We start from the raw sequence: 16,989 nt of genomic DNA on the forward strand, positions 1-16,989 counted from the left end.
GGGAGAGTTGGTGAGGAAGGGGGAGCGATATAGGCTGAGGGTGAGGGGAAGAGGAGGAGAGGAAAAGGAGAGGGAGAGGAAAGGAGAGTGAGGGAGAGTTTTCGAGGAAGGGGGAGTAATGGGGTGAGGGTGAGGAGGGGAAGGAGATGGTGGGGAAGGAGGGGGAAAGGGAGAGGGAGGGAGAGTTGTTGAGGAAGGGATAGGGATTTTGGGAGAGGGTGAGGGGAAGAGGAGGAGAGGGAGAGGAAAGGAGAGGAGAGTTTTTGAGGAATGGGAGGGATATAGGGAGAGAGTGAGGGCAGGAGGAGAGGGAGAGGGGAAGGAGAGGGAGAGGGGAAAGAGGAGGAAAGGGAGGGAAATTTTTTGAGGGGAGGGATTTTGGGAGAGGGTGAGGGGGAGAGGGAGAGGAAAGTAGAGGGAGGGAGAGTTGTTGAGGAAAGGGGAGTGATAGAGGGAGAGGGTGAGGGGAAAAGGAGAGGGAGAGGAAAGGAGAGTTTTTGAGGATGGGGAGGGATATTCGTAGAGAGTGAGAGTTAGAGGGGAAGGAGAGGGAGGGAGAGGGAGGAAGAGTTGTCGACGAAGGGGGAGGGATAGAGGGATAGGGGATTAATGGGTTTCTATTGTCTCTGAATCTTTACGAAAAAGTGAAGATGATTTTGAGCTGAAGACCATTGGTCGTCTTCGCGTGATCTTCCTCAGCTCTGTTCATCTCTTCCCTTGAATGACTTTTGTTTCCATTGCTTGTAGATTCGTGAAGCGCAGAAGGGAGGACAACAACTTGTGCTGGAAGTCGAGCTGGTAGCAGGACCAACTGTCAATAAGGCAGCCACACTTGGAAACACAATCAACATGTTCAGGTATTTCTACATCCAGTCCTGGAGGATCTCAACAAAGTTCAAGGAGATTTCTGCCAACACCTAAAAATTCGACAACTCCAAAAAAATGTAGTGAACAGATCCAACCTTTGTACACATCATTCATCACCCACACCAAAGCCTTTAACTCTGCATCAAGGAAACAACTATAGGACACCCCTTCTAGTATTAGATGAACTGAAATGGAAGTACGGATCCTGAGGCTCTTCAACAAAGGCATATTGGCCACAGTCATGGTCAACATGAGTACTTGGGAGCCTTTTTGCATGAAGTGAAGAGTAAACAAGGATCTGTGTCAGGTCACTCGCCTGAGTGCTACTGGTACCATGTAACCCAGTACTACCTGTCGCATGGTCGAGTGGTCGGCGACTAAACCGGCTCCCCCATCAGGCTTGCCTGGTGAGGAGGGTGGCTAGACACCCTGCAGGATGAAAAACAAGACCTGTCAAAGGGTGGATGAACCATGGACAGAAAGGTCTGGCAAACCATCATCTGAGAGGGAACAGCAACCTTTGAAGCCAGCAGATGTGCAGAAATAGAAGAAGATGAGAGGAGAGGCCGTACCAACCCAAGCCTGATCTGCCATCTGGAACAACCTGTCCTGAATGCAGAAGAACTTTCAAAGGCAAGATTGAACACAGAAGCCACTTGATAGCAACGAGGAGGAGAACTTTCTGACAGACAGCGCAGAATTCAAACTGAGGTCCAGTCCTGACCACTGGCCATGTAAAGGCATTGCCCTAACCACTACATCAACCGTGACACCCTGCTCAGAGAAGCCGGCTGGAATCTCGAGCGTCTGGAGGAATCGATGTGTCAGGCAGCAGTGGGGAGGGGTCGGGGATCAGCGGCGGCAGTGGGGAGGACTCGGGGATCAGCGGCAGTTCCTACCACACCCCCACACACACAAACCCTGACGCACACGCCCCACACACACACACATACACACTCGATTCTTTGAAAGATTTTATTTAATATTCTCAAATTACATAAAGAAAATCAAATACACATAAAATAACTGTAAACTACATCCCCTCCCCCTTACTAATACAATAAAAACCAAAAAAAGAAAAAAATAACCAAAATAAAGAAAAAAAAAACAACCTCTCCTCCCCCAAAACCTTAGAGAAATGTATCAAATATTCCCTGATTGGTCTGCCAACATTACAACATTGATTTAATTTCTATAGCCATGTGTTTCAAATATAAACACCACATATAAATAAAAAAGAGTAATTACTTACATTATATGTTAATTTTTCTAAATATAGACAAGAGTGCAATCCGTTATGCCATCTTTGCAAGTTTATATTCTTCCATGTGACAGCTATATATTTTCTCGCTACTGCTAACCCAAATCTTAACAAAGCCAAATATGGTTTAGGCATTTTGAATCAACAAATGGAACATTAACATAACCCAACAAACATATTTTTGGATCCATTAAATATCCCTTTGAAACAAATCCCTCAAAAATTTTATAATTTCCTCCCAAAAATGCTTAATTTTCTTTCACGACCAAACTGAATGTACAAAAGTAACTTTCTGCTCTCTACATCTAAAACAGAAATCTGTTAAACTGAATCCATATCTCTTCAATTTCTCAGGGGTTGAATATAATTGATGCAAAAAATTCTAATTGACCATAGTATACCTCACATTAATTAACTTGGTAACACCGTCAACACACAGTTTTGACCATTCCTCCCATGTCAAAATAATATTTAATTCTTTCCCATTTGTCTTTTTCCATTTTCTCCTGCAACAACCTATACATATCAGAAATAAAGCATTTTTCACCTTTATCTGCAATTAATAATTCAAATTTCTTTTGACCTGGTAAATTTATTTCCTTCCCATAATTCTTCTTTAAATAATCTCAAAGTTGGTAATAAACAAAGAATTTGATGCAATACCATATCTTTCCTGCAACCTTTTAAATGAACAAAACCTCACTGCTTCAAAACAATCTATTACATTCACTAATCCTTTAATTTCCCAATCTTTTAAGTAAGGATTCTATCATGAAAAGGGAATTAATTTATTCTGATATAATGGTGATCTTATCGAAACTATTCCGATAGAATCAAGAATTAAATTGCGATTTTACCAAATATTCATTATATGTCGAAAAACGGATAATTTAAATTCTTGTAACAATAAAGGATTCCATTTATAAATGAAATGATTAATATTATTTTCCAAAATCTGAGCCATCTTTATCTTTGCCCACCTAGGAGATTGTTGATTATCAAATAACCAATTAATAAACTTCATCGGTGCCACCTCATAATAATTATAAAAACAATGTAATTGCAAACCACCCAATTTATAATGCCAAGTCCATTTTTGGAAAGAAACCCTCGATAATTTACCTTTCCATAAGAATAACCCAACTATGCAAGGAATAGATTGAAAAAAGTATTGTGCTCGAGCATAAATGTTCATCTTTATGCAATTCACTCTTCCTATTAAGGTCAGTGGTAAATCTTTCCACTTATCTAAATCAATTTTAACCTTATTTAATAAAGGTACATAATGCAAAATAAATAATTCATGATCATTTTTATTTACAACTATTCCTAAATATTTAATTTTATTTGACCATCTAAATTTAGTAATTTGTCTACAATCCATAAAATCTTCTTCTGCTATTGGTAAAACCTCACTCTTTTCCCAATTAATCTCATATCCCGATAATTTACCATACTTATTCAACAAGTCCTGTGATAATTTTAGTGAAGTTTTTGGATTAGTTAAATATACAAAAACATCATGTGTAAATAAGCTAATTTTATTTTCATTTTCTCTCACTTTAAGTCCTCTAACACCAAAATCATGTCAAACAGCCTGAGGTAAAGGTTCTGTCACCAAAGCAAGTAAAGCAGGTGAAAGAGGAAAACCCTGTCTTGTAGAACAAGATAAATTAAAAGATTTTGAAATCTCACCATTCGTTATTACCCTTGTCGTAAGTTCTGCATATAAAGCCCTAACACAACCCCTAAAAAATGGAACAAAATTAAATTTTTCCAATACTTTAAACAAAAACTTCCACTCAACTCGATCAAATGCCTTCTCAGCATCCAAAGATATATCCGTTGGTTGATTATCTTGTTGTTTTTAGCATTAATTAATGAAATCAATTTAACTATATTATCTGATGACAATTTAACTACATTGTCTTTGACAAACCCTACCTGATTGTTACGTAAAAAAATTTGGCAAATAATTCACTAACCTATTATCTGAAACTTTTGACACCAATCTATAATCAACATTTAATAATGATATCGGTCTGTAAGGTGACACTTTTAAAGAGTTCCTTTCTTTTTTTAGGTATAACTGTAATCAATGCTTTTGAGAAAGATTCTGGAAATACATCCATTTTAGTTGCTTGTTTCAAAACATCTTTATATAATGGAAATAATAAATCATTAATTTTTTTATAAAACACCACCTTAAATCCATCCTCTCCAGGAGATTTCCCATCAGGCATCGATTGCAAAGCTTCTCTCAATTCTAATTCAGTAAATAAAATATCTAAATTCTTTACCTCAAATTCATTCAACACTGGCAAATTTAAACTAGATAAAAATAAATCAATTTGATCCATTTTTTGATAACCCTCTGACATATATAAATTTTCATTAAATTTTAAAAATTCATCAGTATTCATTTATGTAATTTCTCCATTCTTCCTAATAGCATTAATTGTCCTTGATACTTGCTCAGTTTTATGTTGCCATGCCAAACCATATGCACTCTTTCTCCCAATTGATAATAACATTGTTTAGACTCCAACATCATTTTCTCATATTTATACGTTTGTAAATTATAACGTAATTTCACTTTAGATAAATTTATCCTTTCATCCTCTGTATAATTTTTTTAAATTTTTTTCTCCAAGCCTTCGATTTCCTTTTCCAAATTTAAACTTACGAATAAATAGTTTTTTTCTCTCTTAGTTGTATCGCTAATAATTTGTCCCCTCAAATATGCTTTTAAAGCATCCCACAAAATAAATTTACTTTGAACTGAATTTTCTTTCATTTGTAAATAAAAAATAATTTGATCTCTCATCTACTAAATGAAATCTGGTCTCTTCAATAACTTTTCATTAAACCTCCATCGATAAGCTGTCTCAGTTAATTCAGTCCCTAAACATTTAATGAAGGATATGAGAATAACCTACTTTTATATTCTGCAAAATTAAATCTACTTGTAAATGCACAGAAATCAAAAATACATTTATTCTAGAGAAAGAATTATGCCGAGCTGAATAAAGTGAATAATCTTTCTCAGTTGGATTTAATTTCCTCCAAATTTCCACTAAATTTAAATCCTCCATCATCTTAAACAGTCTTTTTGCCATTTTAGTTCTTTCAACAATTTTTGGAGATTTGTCCAACAAGGGATCCAAACAACAGTTAAAATCTACTCCGACTAACACATTCCCATATGCCTGATTCGAATTTAAAAATGTCCCTGAAAAAAATGTCTGATCATCTTCATTTGGTGCATAAACATACATTAAAGTCCAACTTTCAGAAAAAAAATCTTCCAATTAACAATCAGTACTCTTCCAACATTATCAAAAAAAAATCCACAGCAAAAAGTTTATTTTTATTAACTAATATCACCACGCCTCTAGTTTTAGAGTTTAATGAAGAAAAAATTATATATCCTGACCAATCTCTCTTCAACTTCAAATGTTCTTTTTCTGTCAAATGAGTCCTTTGCAAAAATACAATATCTACTTTTAGCTTCTTTAAATTTTTATTTTTTCTGCCTTTTTCTCCTTTGATTGTAATTCAAAAGATACATTTTTACGTATCAAAATAGCTACATCTTTAGCCTTAGAATTAAATGAAGAATATACATGCCCAACCCAGTTCCTTTTTAATTTCACGCTTTCCTTCACATTCAAATGTGTTTCTTGTAAAAAAGCAATATCAATTTTCATTTTCTTAATATATGCCAAGACCCGCTTACGTTTAACCTAACTATTTAATCCTCGAACATTAAAAGTAGCAAACCTCAACTTTGACATATCTACTATTATTACTAAGTACCAATAATATCTTTATCTAAAAACTCAAATTAATGTATATAGGCCCTCCAATAAAAAAATTACAAATTAAAAACTAAAAAAAAATTAAAAATAAAAAAAATTTAAAAATAAAGAAAAAGGAAAAAAAAAGAAAACCCACCACCCCCAAAAAAAACTACCAAAAAGTAGTAATCCCCTAAACAAAAATTGGGTGTGGGTCACCCACCAGTGGCTGATGACTAGTAAAGAAAGTCCAAATCTCTCCTTGCCCAGCCAAACAGTCAGTAACATCAAAATATTATAAGAACAAAAGAAAAAATAGAATAAGAAAATTCTTTTAACCCAAAAGACTCCAATCTTGAAAATCCCATTTCAGAAGTTGGACTCTTTCCATTCCTGTTTTTTTCCCATTTTTGCCATTTCTTCCTTTTCCAGAGCTACCAAAGTTTTCTTTAGGAGATAATGCTGGACTATGTCTTTGTCCTCTTATATCTGGCCATGAGTCAGCAAAAATCATTGCTTCACAATCAGTTTCAAAAAACCAAAATTGATAGACTCCGTAAAACACCTTCAACACTGCAGGGTAACGAAAAGTAGACTTATAACCTTTATGTCACAAAACTTCTTTAACTGGATTGAATCGACGTCGACCTGATGCATTTCCAACAATGGAGACATTTTCCTGTGTGCTCCCTCCATTGAAATCAAAAGGCTTTCTACTTCTTGGGAACACGCACCTTCTTCCGGGGAATGGGTAATTCCAGCGCCATCCTTCATTTGGTAGCAATAGATTTTTTTTCAGCCCGCACAGGAAATCTTTGGGGTCTAGGCAATGAAGAAATTGAGCCAGGGGCTGTTTCAGGTCGTCTAGTCCCCAGATCCTCAGCACTTCGAAAATGTATATTCTTATGAACTTGAGGTTTAATCTTTTTACCATTAGTGGCCATAATAATTGCTTGATACTTTAAACTAAAATTTAAAAAGTTTAAACTTGAAAACAAAGGGTTAAAAAACAGGTATTTAAAAATCTGGCCAGAGAGGTCGAGATTACATGTCTAGACTCTACGCTATCTTGCCACGATCCCTACTTTTAGCTTCTTAATATAATCTATCACACATTGCCTTTTTATTGGGTGATTTAAACCCTTAACATTAACAATTGTAAAACTTAAATTACTTATTACAACTTACACAATGGCACCCAATCTTTCACAATTAACTTAAACAAAAACCCTCAACCAACAATAAAAAACACTAGACCCCCCCCTGAAAAAACTGCAACACACTCGAGACACATACCCCAGACACATACCCCAACAATCACACACCTCCCACACACACACCCTACACACAACCCCCAACACACATCCCCAGACACACATTCCACACATACAAGCCCCGACTCACACCCCCCACAATCACACACCTCCCACATGCACACCCCACACACACATACACATCCCAGGAACACACCCTCACGCTCACAAACTCCCACACATACACTCTGCGCACACACACACATATCCCCCATACACATACTCCCCCCCACACACAACCTCTGACAGATATACACAAACACCCTTCGACACTCATACACACCTTCCACACCCTCACTCCACAAACACCCAATGCACCCACAGTCCCCTTCCCACACACCACACCTACACATATACCCCGACGCACAACCCAGAAACACCGCCCACATACACCCCTCACACACACTTTTACACATGACCACCTCCCACACACAACTCACAAAATCAACTCCCAGCCACACATCCCACACGTAAACGCAAACTCACACTCACCCGATACAACCCCTGGACAGATAAACCTCCCACACACATACCCGTACACACATCCTCTCACACTCAGTCCCCCCCACACACACCCACCCACACCCCATATACCTCTCACACACACCCCCAAACACACACACACCTTCACACTTGACCACCTCCCACACACAACCAACACAAAATCAACACCCAGCTACACACACACATACACGCACACTCACACAATACAACCCCTACACAGATAAACCTCCCACACACATACCCGTACACACATCCTTTCACACACACAGTCCCCCCCACACACACCCACCCACACCCCATATACCTCTCACACACACACCCAAACACACACACCTTCACACTTGACCACCTCCCACACACAACCAAAACAAAATCAACACCCACCTACACACACACATACACGCACACTCACACAATACAACCCTACACATCTGCCCCAAAAAACATGGCCCCAATGGATATCCCCCACTCACTCCCCACATACACACCCCACACAATCATAATCCTACAGACTTCCCCACAAAAACAATAACATACCCATCCCACACACACCCAACACAAACCACACACACACCCATTCATAGACCTCCACCCATCCCCCAAACACATACCCCACATACACACCCAGCACATGGACGCCCCTCCATATTCACCACCGCATTCACACCCCTGCACACACAACCCACGCACAAACCCATTCCCAATCATGCCCCCTACACACTCTCTCCCTCGCATGCACTGCCACACTTATTTCTCCGCACACACACCCTTCACACCCTTGACACAAACACTGCCAGACAAATCCCACCATGCACACGCACTAATGCGACCCTGCACAAACACCTTCCCACACAAGTCCCTCACACATGCACTCCCACTCACATGGCCCTACACACACATCCCGAACCACATACCCCTACACACACACACAAGCCATAAATACGCCCACACACACTCCCTCATACAACCCCCTCACACACAAACCCGCAAATCCACCCACCCACACCACCCCACACATATTTCCCCCACACTCATGCGCTCACACACAGACACACACACATTCCCTCCACGTATATCACACACACACACACACACACACCAACCCTCCATATGCAAACCCCACACAAGCCACACATCCCATACCCACACACACACTCTCTATATTCAAATCCCACACACACACAAACCCCACTCATAAACACCACACAAGCACAAAACCCCTAACACACACAAACTCACACACAAAAACACCACACAAACACAAACAACCCCCACACTCAAATCCACCCCACACACTAACCCACCACACACACTAACCCACCACACATACACACCATACTCACATCCCTAAACATCAGAGACTTACCCAAATTCCCCACACACACAAACCCCAAAATAGCGCCCATGGTGGAAGTGAGGGCATTGGTGCAGTCGCTGACCCATGGGGAGGTGTGGGTGAGGGCATTGGTGCCATCGCTGATGGAGGGTGGGGATGGTGCCGTCGCTGATGGAGGGAGGGGGGTTGGTGCCGTCGCTGATGGAGGGAGGGGGTGTGGTGCCTTCGCTGATGGAGGGAGGGGGGTTGGTGCTGTCGCTGATGGAGGGAGGGGGCTGGTGCCTTCGCTGATGGAGGGAGGGGGGTTGGTGCTGTCGCTGATGGAGGGAGGTGGATTGGTGCCATCGCTGATGGAGGGAGGGGGGTTGGTGCCATCGCTGATGTAGGGAGGGAGGTTGGTGCCATCGCTGATGGAGGGAGGGGGGTGGTGCCATCGCTGATGGAAGGAGGGGGGGTGGTGCCATCGCTGATGGAGGGAGGGAGGTTGGTGCCATCGCTGATGGAGGGAGGGAGGTTGGTGCCATCGCTGATGGAAGGAGGGGGGTGGTGCCATCGCTGATGGAGGGAGGGAGGTCGGTGCCATCGCTGATGGAGGGAGGGAGGTTGGTGCCATCGCTGATGTGTCAAGGGGTGCAAGATGACGTCATCATTGACAAGTATGGGGATGGAAGTAGCGCTGACAAGCGGGGTGGGGGCGCATGCAATGCTTGCCATGTCCTATATACGTTGGTGCCCCACACAGACACTGACACACACACTCACCCTGCCACACACACCCACTCACACATACACACCCCCACACACACCCCAAACCCACACCCCTCACACACTCCCCATACACCCATGCCCCACAAACTCACACCCCTCACAACCACACACACACCCCTCACACACACCACACATAACCCACACCCACACCCCTCATACACACACCCTCACACATGCCCCACAACACACACCCCTCCACACCATCTCTCCACCCATCCCACACGCTGTCACCCCCCACCCACACATCCACACACTCAGACACCCCCACACTGCCCCCTACACATATTCTCACAAACACACATCTACACACACTTCCCACACACACCCATCCCTCACACACACACCACATTAACACACCATACACACACCCACCCCCACACACCCCACTCCCCACACACCCACTCCCCACAAACACACATCCCTCACAAACACACACCACACATAACCCACACACACTGCCACACACATACCCCACAACACACACCCCTCCACAACACCCACCCACCCATCTCACACACACTCTCACCCCCCACCCACACACTCAGACACCCCCACACAGCCCCTACACTTATCTTCACAAACACTCATCTACACACATTTCCCACACACACCCCTCTCGCACCCATCACTCACACACACACACCCCACACTAACACACTATACACACACCCACCCTCCACATACCCCACTCCCTACACATCCACCCTCCACAAACACACATCCCTCACAAACACACACCACACATAACCCACACCCACACCCCTCATACACACACCCTCACACATGCCCCACAACACACACCCCTCCACACCATCTCTCCACCCATCCCACACACTCTCACCCCACACCCACACATCCACACACTCAGACACCCCCACACTGCCCCCTACACATATTCTCACAAACACACATGTACACACACTTCCCACACACACCCATCCCTCACACACACACACCACATTAACACACCTTACACACACCCACCCCCACACACCGCACTCCCTACACATCCACCCCCCACAAACACACATCCCTCACAAACACACACCACACATAACCCACACACACATACCCCTCATACACACTCCCACACACATACCCCACAACACACTCCCCTCCACACCCCCATCCACCCATCCCACACACTCTCACCCCCCATCCACACACTCAGACACCCCCACACAGCCCCCTACACTAATCCTCACATACAACCCACGCACTCCCACTTACACACACCCCACACACACCTCTCACACACACCCACAAACACACTTCCCACACACTCAGACACCTTCCACACTGACTCCACACAACACACAGACCACACACAATTCCCACACACACCCCACACACCCACATACTTACACACACTTCCCACACACACTCCCACTTACACACACACCCCACATCCCCACACTTACCAAACACTCACCCCACACAAACCTCTCACATCCACTTCCCACACACTCAATCCACACACTCAGACAACTCCCACAGTGACCCCACACACACACACACATCCACACTCCAATAGATCTCTTTTCTCCCTCTCCCCTTAATCCCGTCTCCGAACCAGATTCTTGTATTTAAAGTAGACTTTGTTCCTAGACGAATATAATATGGGTCTGGAAGTCGGGATTTAGAATGAAAGGTTCTGAAAATCGTTCAGGATAGGTCCCCCCAATTATTTCGGGGCAAATTGGAAGATGTTCTTTTATATCAGCGACATGTTCTATCAGTGAGATAATTTTGTCGAGTTCCTTCCATTTGACGTCGATGTTGTGCTTTGTACAAATGTCTGCATATATTTGTTCACTTATGGAAAATGGAAAGAAGGAAATGCACACACGCACACATACCCACTCCCACACCCTCCCACACGCACACATACATACACACAACCTCCCTCACACCCCTTCTTACACACGCCCACACACATACCTACCCAAAAGGACCCAAGCACATACACTCCACACATATCCACCACACAATCCTACCCACACACCCCACACACAACCCCTCACCCATTCCCTCCATAACCCCACATGCAGACCCCAAACACACACCCCAATCCCACAAAACTCCAGACACACATCCCAATGATTTTGGGGCAAATTGGAAGATGTGCTTTTCTATCAGGGACGTGTTCCATAAGTGAGTTAATTTTGTCGAGTTCCTTCCATTTGACGTCGATGTTGTGCTTTGTGCAAATGTTCTGTATATATTTGATCGTTGATATATTTGTTCACTGTTCTGTATATATTCTGTATATATTGTATATATTCTGTATATACTTTTTCACTGTAAACAAAAGCCCCACATATCTGCACACACACCCTCACACACACACCCTCCCCCACACCCCTTCTTACACACGCCCACACACATTCCCACCCACAAGCAACCATGCACATATAACCCACACACATCCACCGCACAATCTCACCCACACACACCACACACATCCACTCACACGTTCCATCCAACACCCCAATACCCGAACATGCAGTCCACAAACACACACACAATTCCACACAACTCCACACACACATCCCAAATCCCACACACAACCCCAACTCTTTCGGGGCAAATTGGTAGATGTGCTTTTATATCAGGGACGTGTTCGATAAGTGAGATAATTTTGTCGAGTTCTTTTCATTTGACGTCGATGTTGTGCTTTGTACATATGTTCTGTATATATTTGATCGTTGATATATTTGTATATATTTGTTCACTCTTCTGTATATATTCTGTATATATTGTAAATATTCTGTATATACTTTTTCACTGTAAATAAAACCCCCACATACATGCACGCACACACACACTACCACACTCACCCAAATGCCAACAGACACTCCCACTCCCTCACACACACACACACACACACACACTGTCCCTCACACCCCTTCTTACACACGCCACATGCTCACACATATACCCACCCACAAGCACCCATGCACTTATACCCCACACACATCCACTACACAATCTTAAAAAATCAAACAAAAGATGAGAAACATTAAATCGGACCGACCCGACAGGACGGAGGAACTAAGGTCGTTTGGAATCAGCAGATGCGATAGAATCGGCAATCTCCGTCAGGCCGAGGGACCTTGAAACACCACACAAGTACAAACTAAACTGGATGAGAGGGTCCTTGCAGAGAAATGGATTGGAGTCAATCCACAGGACCCTCAGAGCAACAGAGAGGATCACTGGAGTCTCCCTCTTCCCCATCAGTGTGATCTAGCAGGATCCTTGTCTGAAGAGGCCATGCCAAATCCTGGAGAAGCCCTTTGACCCTGCCCACAGCATCTCTCAGCTGCTCCCATCAAGGAAGAGAAAGGAGGATCAGAACCAGCATCAGCAGGATGAAGAACAGCTTCTGTGCAGGGGTCGGGAGAAGGTTGAAGCACCAAAGGAACTGCTCCCACTCACCATCCGAGTGCAAACAGAGAGCGCATGTAAAATGTTCAATGATGGGAATGTATGGACATGATACTAAGGGCTGAAAGAGACTTGGAACAGGGTTTTTTGTGGTCGATCATTTATTACGAATAAAGTCTTACACGAAAGGGCAAGAAGCAGCTAAGGTTGTTCTTTCCACACAGATCTACTGTTAGTCCTCTAATTCTATGGGAACTGTCGCAGGGTTGTAGCTCCCAGTTGTTGGGATAGGCTGACACAAAGTGGTAGGTCCAGGTACTAATGAGGATGCCATCAGATGGTTCCCCACCCCCCACTCTCTCCCCACCACCACTGCCAACATCAGTTCTTTGTATTACAAATAAAGATGAGTGAAACACAGAAGTCTGCAGACGCTGTGATTATAATTACAAACACACTGACATGCTGAAGGAACTCAGCTATTCTTTCCAGCATTCAGGCCTGAGCCCTTCTTCAAGGAATAAACAGAATAACCCAGAAGCAGGAAATCTCAGAAAGGCTCAGAATTCTGGTTAGGGGACAAATCCAGCCCAACAAAAGGTGTTAATTGGATGTGATAGGGATGAGGTTTTTCATAGCAGGCCGAGCGACCATGTGGTCAGGCGGGCCGAATCGCTGTCCCAGTCAGTTGGTACAAGATGGCATAGGCCCCCCTTCCCTTCTCATGAGAAGCATGCATTTGGTGACACATGTTGCCTGGGAGATGTCGCCACATCCTGGTTGCAGCAACTCCGCAACGCACTGACATCACTCCCCTAGACCAGCGCACCCCAGAGAGGAATGAGGTCGTCCCCTAAAAGCAGCACGAGAGGTTCATATAAAGGCAGTTACTGGTTCACTTCATGCTGTGTGGAGGTGCTTCATTTCAGTAGCACCACCTTTTGCAGTCACGACAAGACCATGAACAGGCTGTCAGCAAGAGAATGGGATGGGGAATTGAAGCAGGTGGCCACTGGGAGATCCCCACTCTTGTGGCGGACATGGAGAAGTTTGTATTTATAGGATAGCTATAAATTCCGATGAAAATACAACCAGTATAGGTTTTACTCACTCACAGGCTTCCAGAGTGGGTGAGAAAATACAAGTCTTTAGGCCAGCAAATCTTCCAGACAGGGTTCAATGATCAATTCTTCCCAACAGGGTCCCAACCTCCAAAAGGCAGCCCATTCATATATTGGTTTCCCGCCCAAACACAGCTGATTGAGTCTATTACCTATCAGATGTGAATTGTCAAAAGCTACAGTAAGCGTTCAGTAACCTTAACAACACCTTCCAGTGCCAGCTTGAAATTGTTTCTGCTCAGAGGTTTTGCCCACCATTGTTCACAGACGAAGGTGAATGATGCTTGTCAGTGACACATGGGTCTCTCTGGAGGTTGAACTGATCCCAGGGCACTGAGTTCTGGAGAAATGACCACACCAAATTTGATGTTGCTGAATGGAGGAAACACTTTCGTATGTCGCATGGCACCTTTCACTTCGTGCTGGAACTCTAAGAACCTCACCTGAAGCCGCATAGACCAGGCGCAGCAACCATGGAGCCGGGATTTCGATTAGCTGTGGCTCTGCGCTGGTATGCCACCCCTTGTGAGTATCGATCCATCAGTCCCATCTTTGGAATAGGCATCAGCACCGTGTGCATGGTGGTGCAGGTGGTGACGGCCGCCTTGACGAAGTTCCTCGGTAAACGTCTCATGTCCCTGCCCATTGGAACACGTCTCCAGGAGACCAATGACAGCTTGGTGCAAAGGGGATACCCAATGTGTGCCGGTGCCATTGATGGATCACATATTCCCATTATTGCCCCCAGCTTGCATGCTGCAGCCTACTACAATCGCAAAGGTTCTGCAAGCGGTGGTCGACCACAGATTCTGGTGAGCTAAGCCTTTATTGGTCTTTATCACATCACATCTCAATGTCTATCACTTCACTGTGCTTTCCATTCACGTTACAGCTTCTCAGATGTGTTTGTTGGCCGGGCAGTACCCATGATGCCCGAGTGCTTACCAACTCTCCTCTGTATAGAAAGGAAGAGGACCAGGGCGGATACCACTTCCCACCTGACGTGAGTGTTCACCCTACAAAGCTCCATGTGTCAATCTTATGTATGCTTATTGTGTCAACGGTCATGTGTATGAATTAACAACATTCTCCATTGTTGTGCCTGCAGGTGTCCAAGGATGTTAATGGAGTGGAGGTTCCAGCGCATCTTGTGGGTGATCTGGCATATCCACTATGAAATTGGCTGATGAAGGGATTCACACAGCACCAAGGACTGGATCTGGATCAGCAAAGATTTAACAAGGCCCTTAATTCTGCAAGGATAGTGGTGGAACATGCATATTGCCGTCTAAATGGCTGCCGGTGGTGCCTGTCCAACCGTCTGGATATCTCTACCACCTTAGTCCCAGGTGTTGTGTTTGCTCGCTGTGTCCTGCACAATATATGTGAGATTAACAAGGAAGACTTTCTGTCAGAGTGGACGTTGGTTGAAGCAGATGGTCCTGCACCCATTAGCACAGATTGTCACAATCAGCAGGCCCATGGGCACCAGGCCATCCATTCTGCCATTTTGTCCATCCTGTAAGGGTATGACCCTGCCACCTAGCTCCTAATTTCCACAACTTGTTCCCCCCTCCACCCTCCCCACCCAATGCGACAACATGAGCCTACTGCCTGGCATGTTATGTGTTCTCGTGAAGTAATGGTTGCATATAAATGAGACTTGTGTGCTTGTCAAAAATGTAATAAAAAACATTTTTTGAGAAATCTTATTGCTTCATAAATATCTGAGTTCGATATAGCAATGTAAACATTTCACATTATGTTTAAACTAGATGTAAACCATGGAACGGACAAATCACATTGCAAATACACTCCACACTTGAACACCGCAGAACAAAAACAAAAATGGTAAACACAACAAACACCTCCACCCGGCACCACAGCATTTCTGTGTTGTGCCGATTATACCTCTCGGAGGAGGGTTACCAAGTTCATTTGGCAGGCGCATCCTGCGCATTCAGGTGGCCTTCCGGCAGCCCATATTGCCATTATATGCGGCTTTACAAGTGGGGCATTTGGCCACCTGAAAGTGCCTTTTCTAAGAGTTCCTGTATCTGGCTCATTCCTTGAAGAAGGGCTCAGGACTGAAATGTTGGGAATATATCTTGATCTCCTATGGACACTGAAAATCCGGGCTGAGCTCCTCCAGCTTAACGGTGGGTTTTTAAGCACCACATATAGATGCACATCTCAAGACAAGGCCACAAAAATGTGCCACCTGGGAAAATTGCATAACAGGGGCATCTTGTGGTTCCACTTGGCTGCTTCTTACATTATTTGGCCAGGACTTTCTTTGCAAATTTCCCAACACCTATTCTGTGTTTTCTCCAGCCTGTCAATTCAAATACACTTGTTTTCTTACTTCTCCAGTTCTTGGTTTCTCTGCTTCCTGACCTGCTTTTTCCAGCAGTTTTGTATAACTTATATTCCAGCAGTTGCTGTGGTTGAACTTTTACTGATTTAATGAATTGTTTTCATCAGAATCTAAATGTGCTTGAGTCCACGGTCAGCCATGTAAGCATTGAAATGGGTGGCCACTGGGAGATCCACCCTGTTGCAGCAGACAGAGTTGAAGTGCATTAAATGCACCCAATGATTTGGTCACTGCAGCCACCAGTTAAAAAAT

The 16,989-nt window shown here is 43.8% G+C and overlaps 2 protein-coding genes across 3 annotated transcripts in view; both read left to right on the forward strand.

Annotated features, from left to right (window-relative positions):
- The window catches only part of LOC138750562 (microtubule-actin cross-linking factor 1-like), a 31,938-nt gene extending 24,311 nt beyond the window's left edge, over positions 1-7,627 (forward strand). For both annotated transcript variants that reach the window (XM_069912663.1, XM_069912664.1), the window contains one exon: positions 748-7,627. In XM_069912663.1, the coding sequence (XP_069768764.1) occupies positions 748-755 (8 nt within the window). In that variant the 3' untranslated portion in view covers positions 756-7,627. The remainder of the gene's footprint in view (positions 1-747) is intronic.
- A 2,039-nt stretch (positions 7,628-9,666) lies between these two features.
- Positions 9,667-16,067, forward strand: LOC138750552 (uncharacterized). The gene is made up of 2 exons (XM_069912650.1): positions 9,667-15,363; positions 15,469-16,067. Exon 1 carries the CDS (start codon positions 14,834-14,836, stop codon positions 15,179-15,181), a length of 348 nt encoding a protein of 115 aa, XP_069768751.1. The 5' UTR covers positions 9,667-14,833; the 3' UTR covers positions 15,182-15,363; positions 15,469-16,067.
- Positions 16,068-16,989: the final 922 nt, after the last annotated feature.

Source organism: Narcine bancroftii, unplaced genomic scaffold (genome assembly GCF_036971445.1).
Source record: "Narcine bancroftii isolate sNarBan1 unplaced genomic scaffold, sNarBan1.hap1 Scaffold_166, whole genome shotgun sequence".
Taxonomy (NCBI): domain Eukaryota; kingdom Metazoa; phylum Chordata; class Chondrichthyes; order Torpediniformes; family Narcinidae; genus Narcine; species Narcine bancroftii.

Excerpts from the sequence above, each read along its gene's own strand:
- LOC138750552 (XM_069912650.1), top strand. The coding sequence starts at position 14,834 with ATGGAGCCGGGATTTCGATTAGCTGTGGCTCTGCGCTGGTATGCCACC.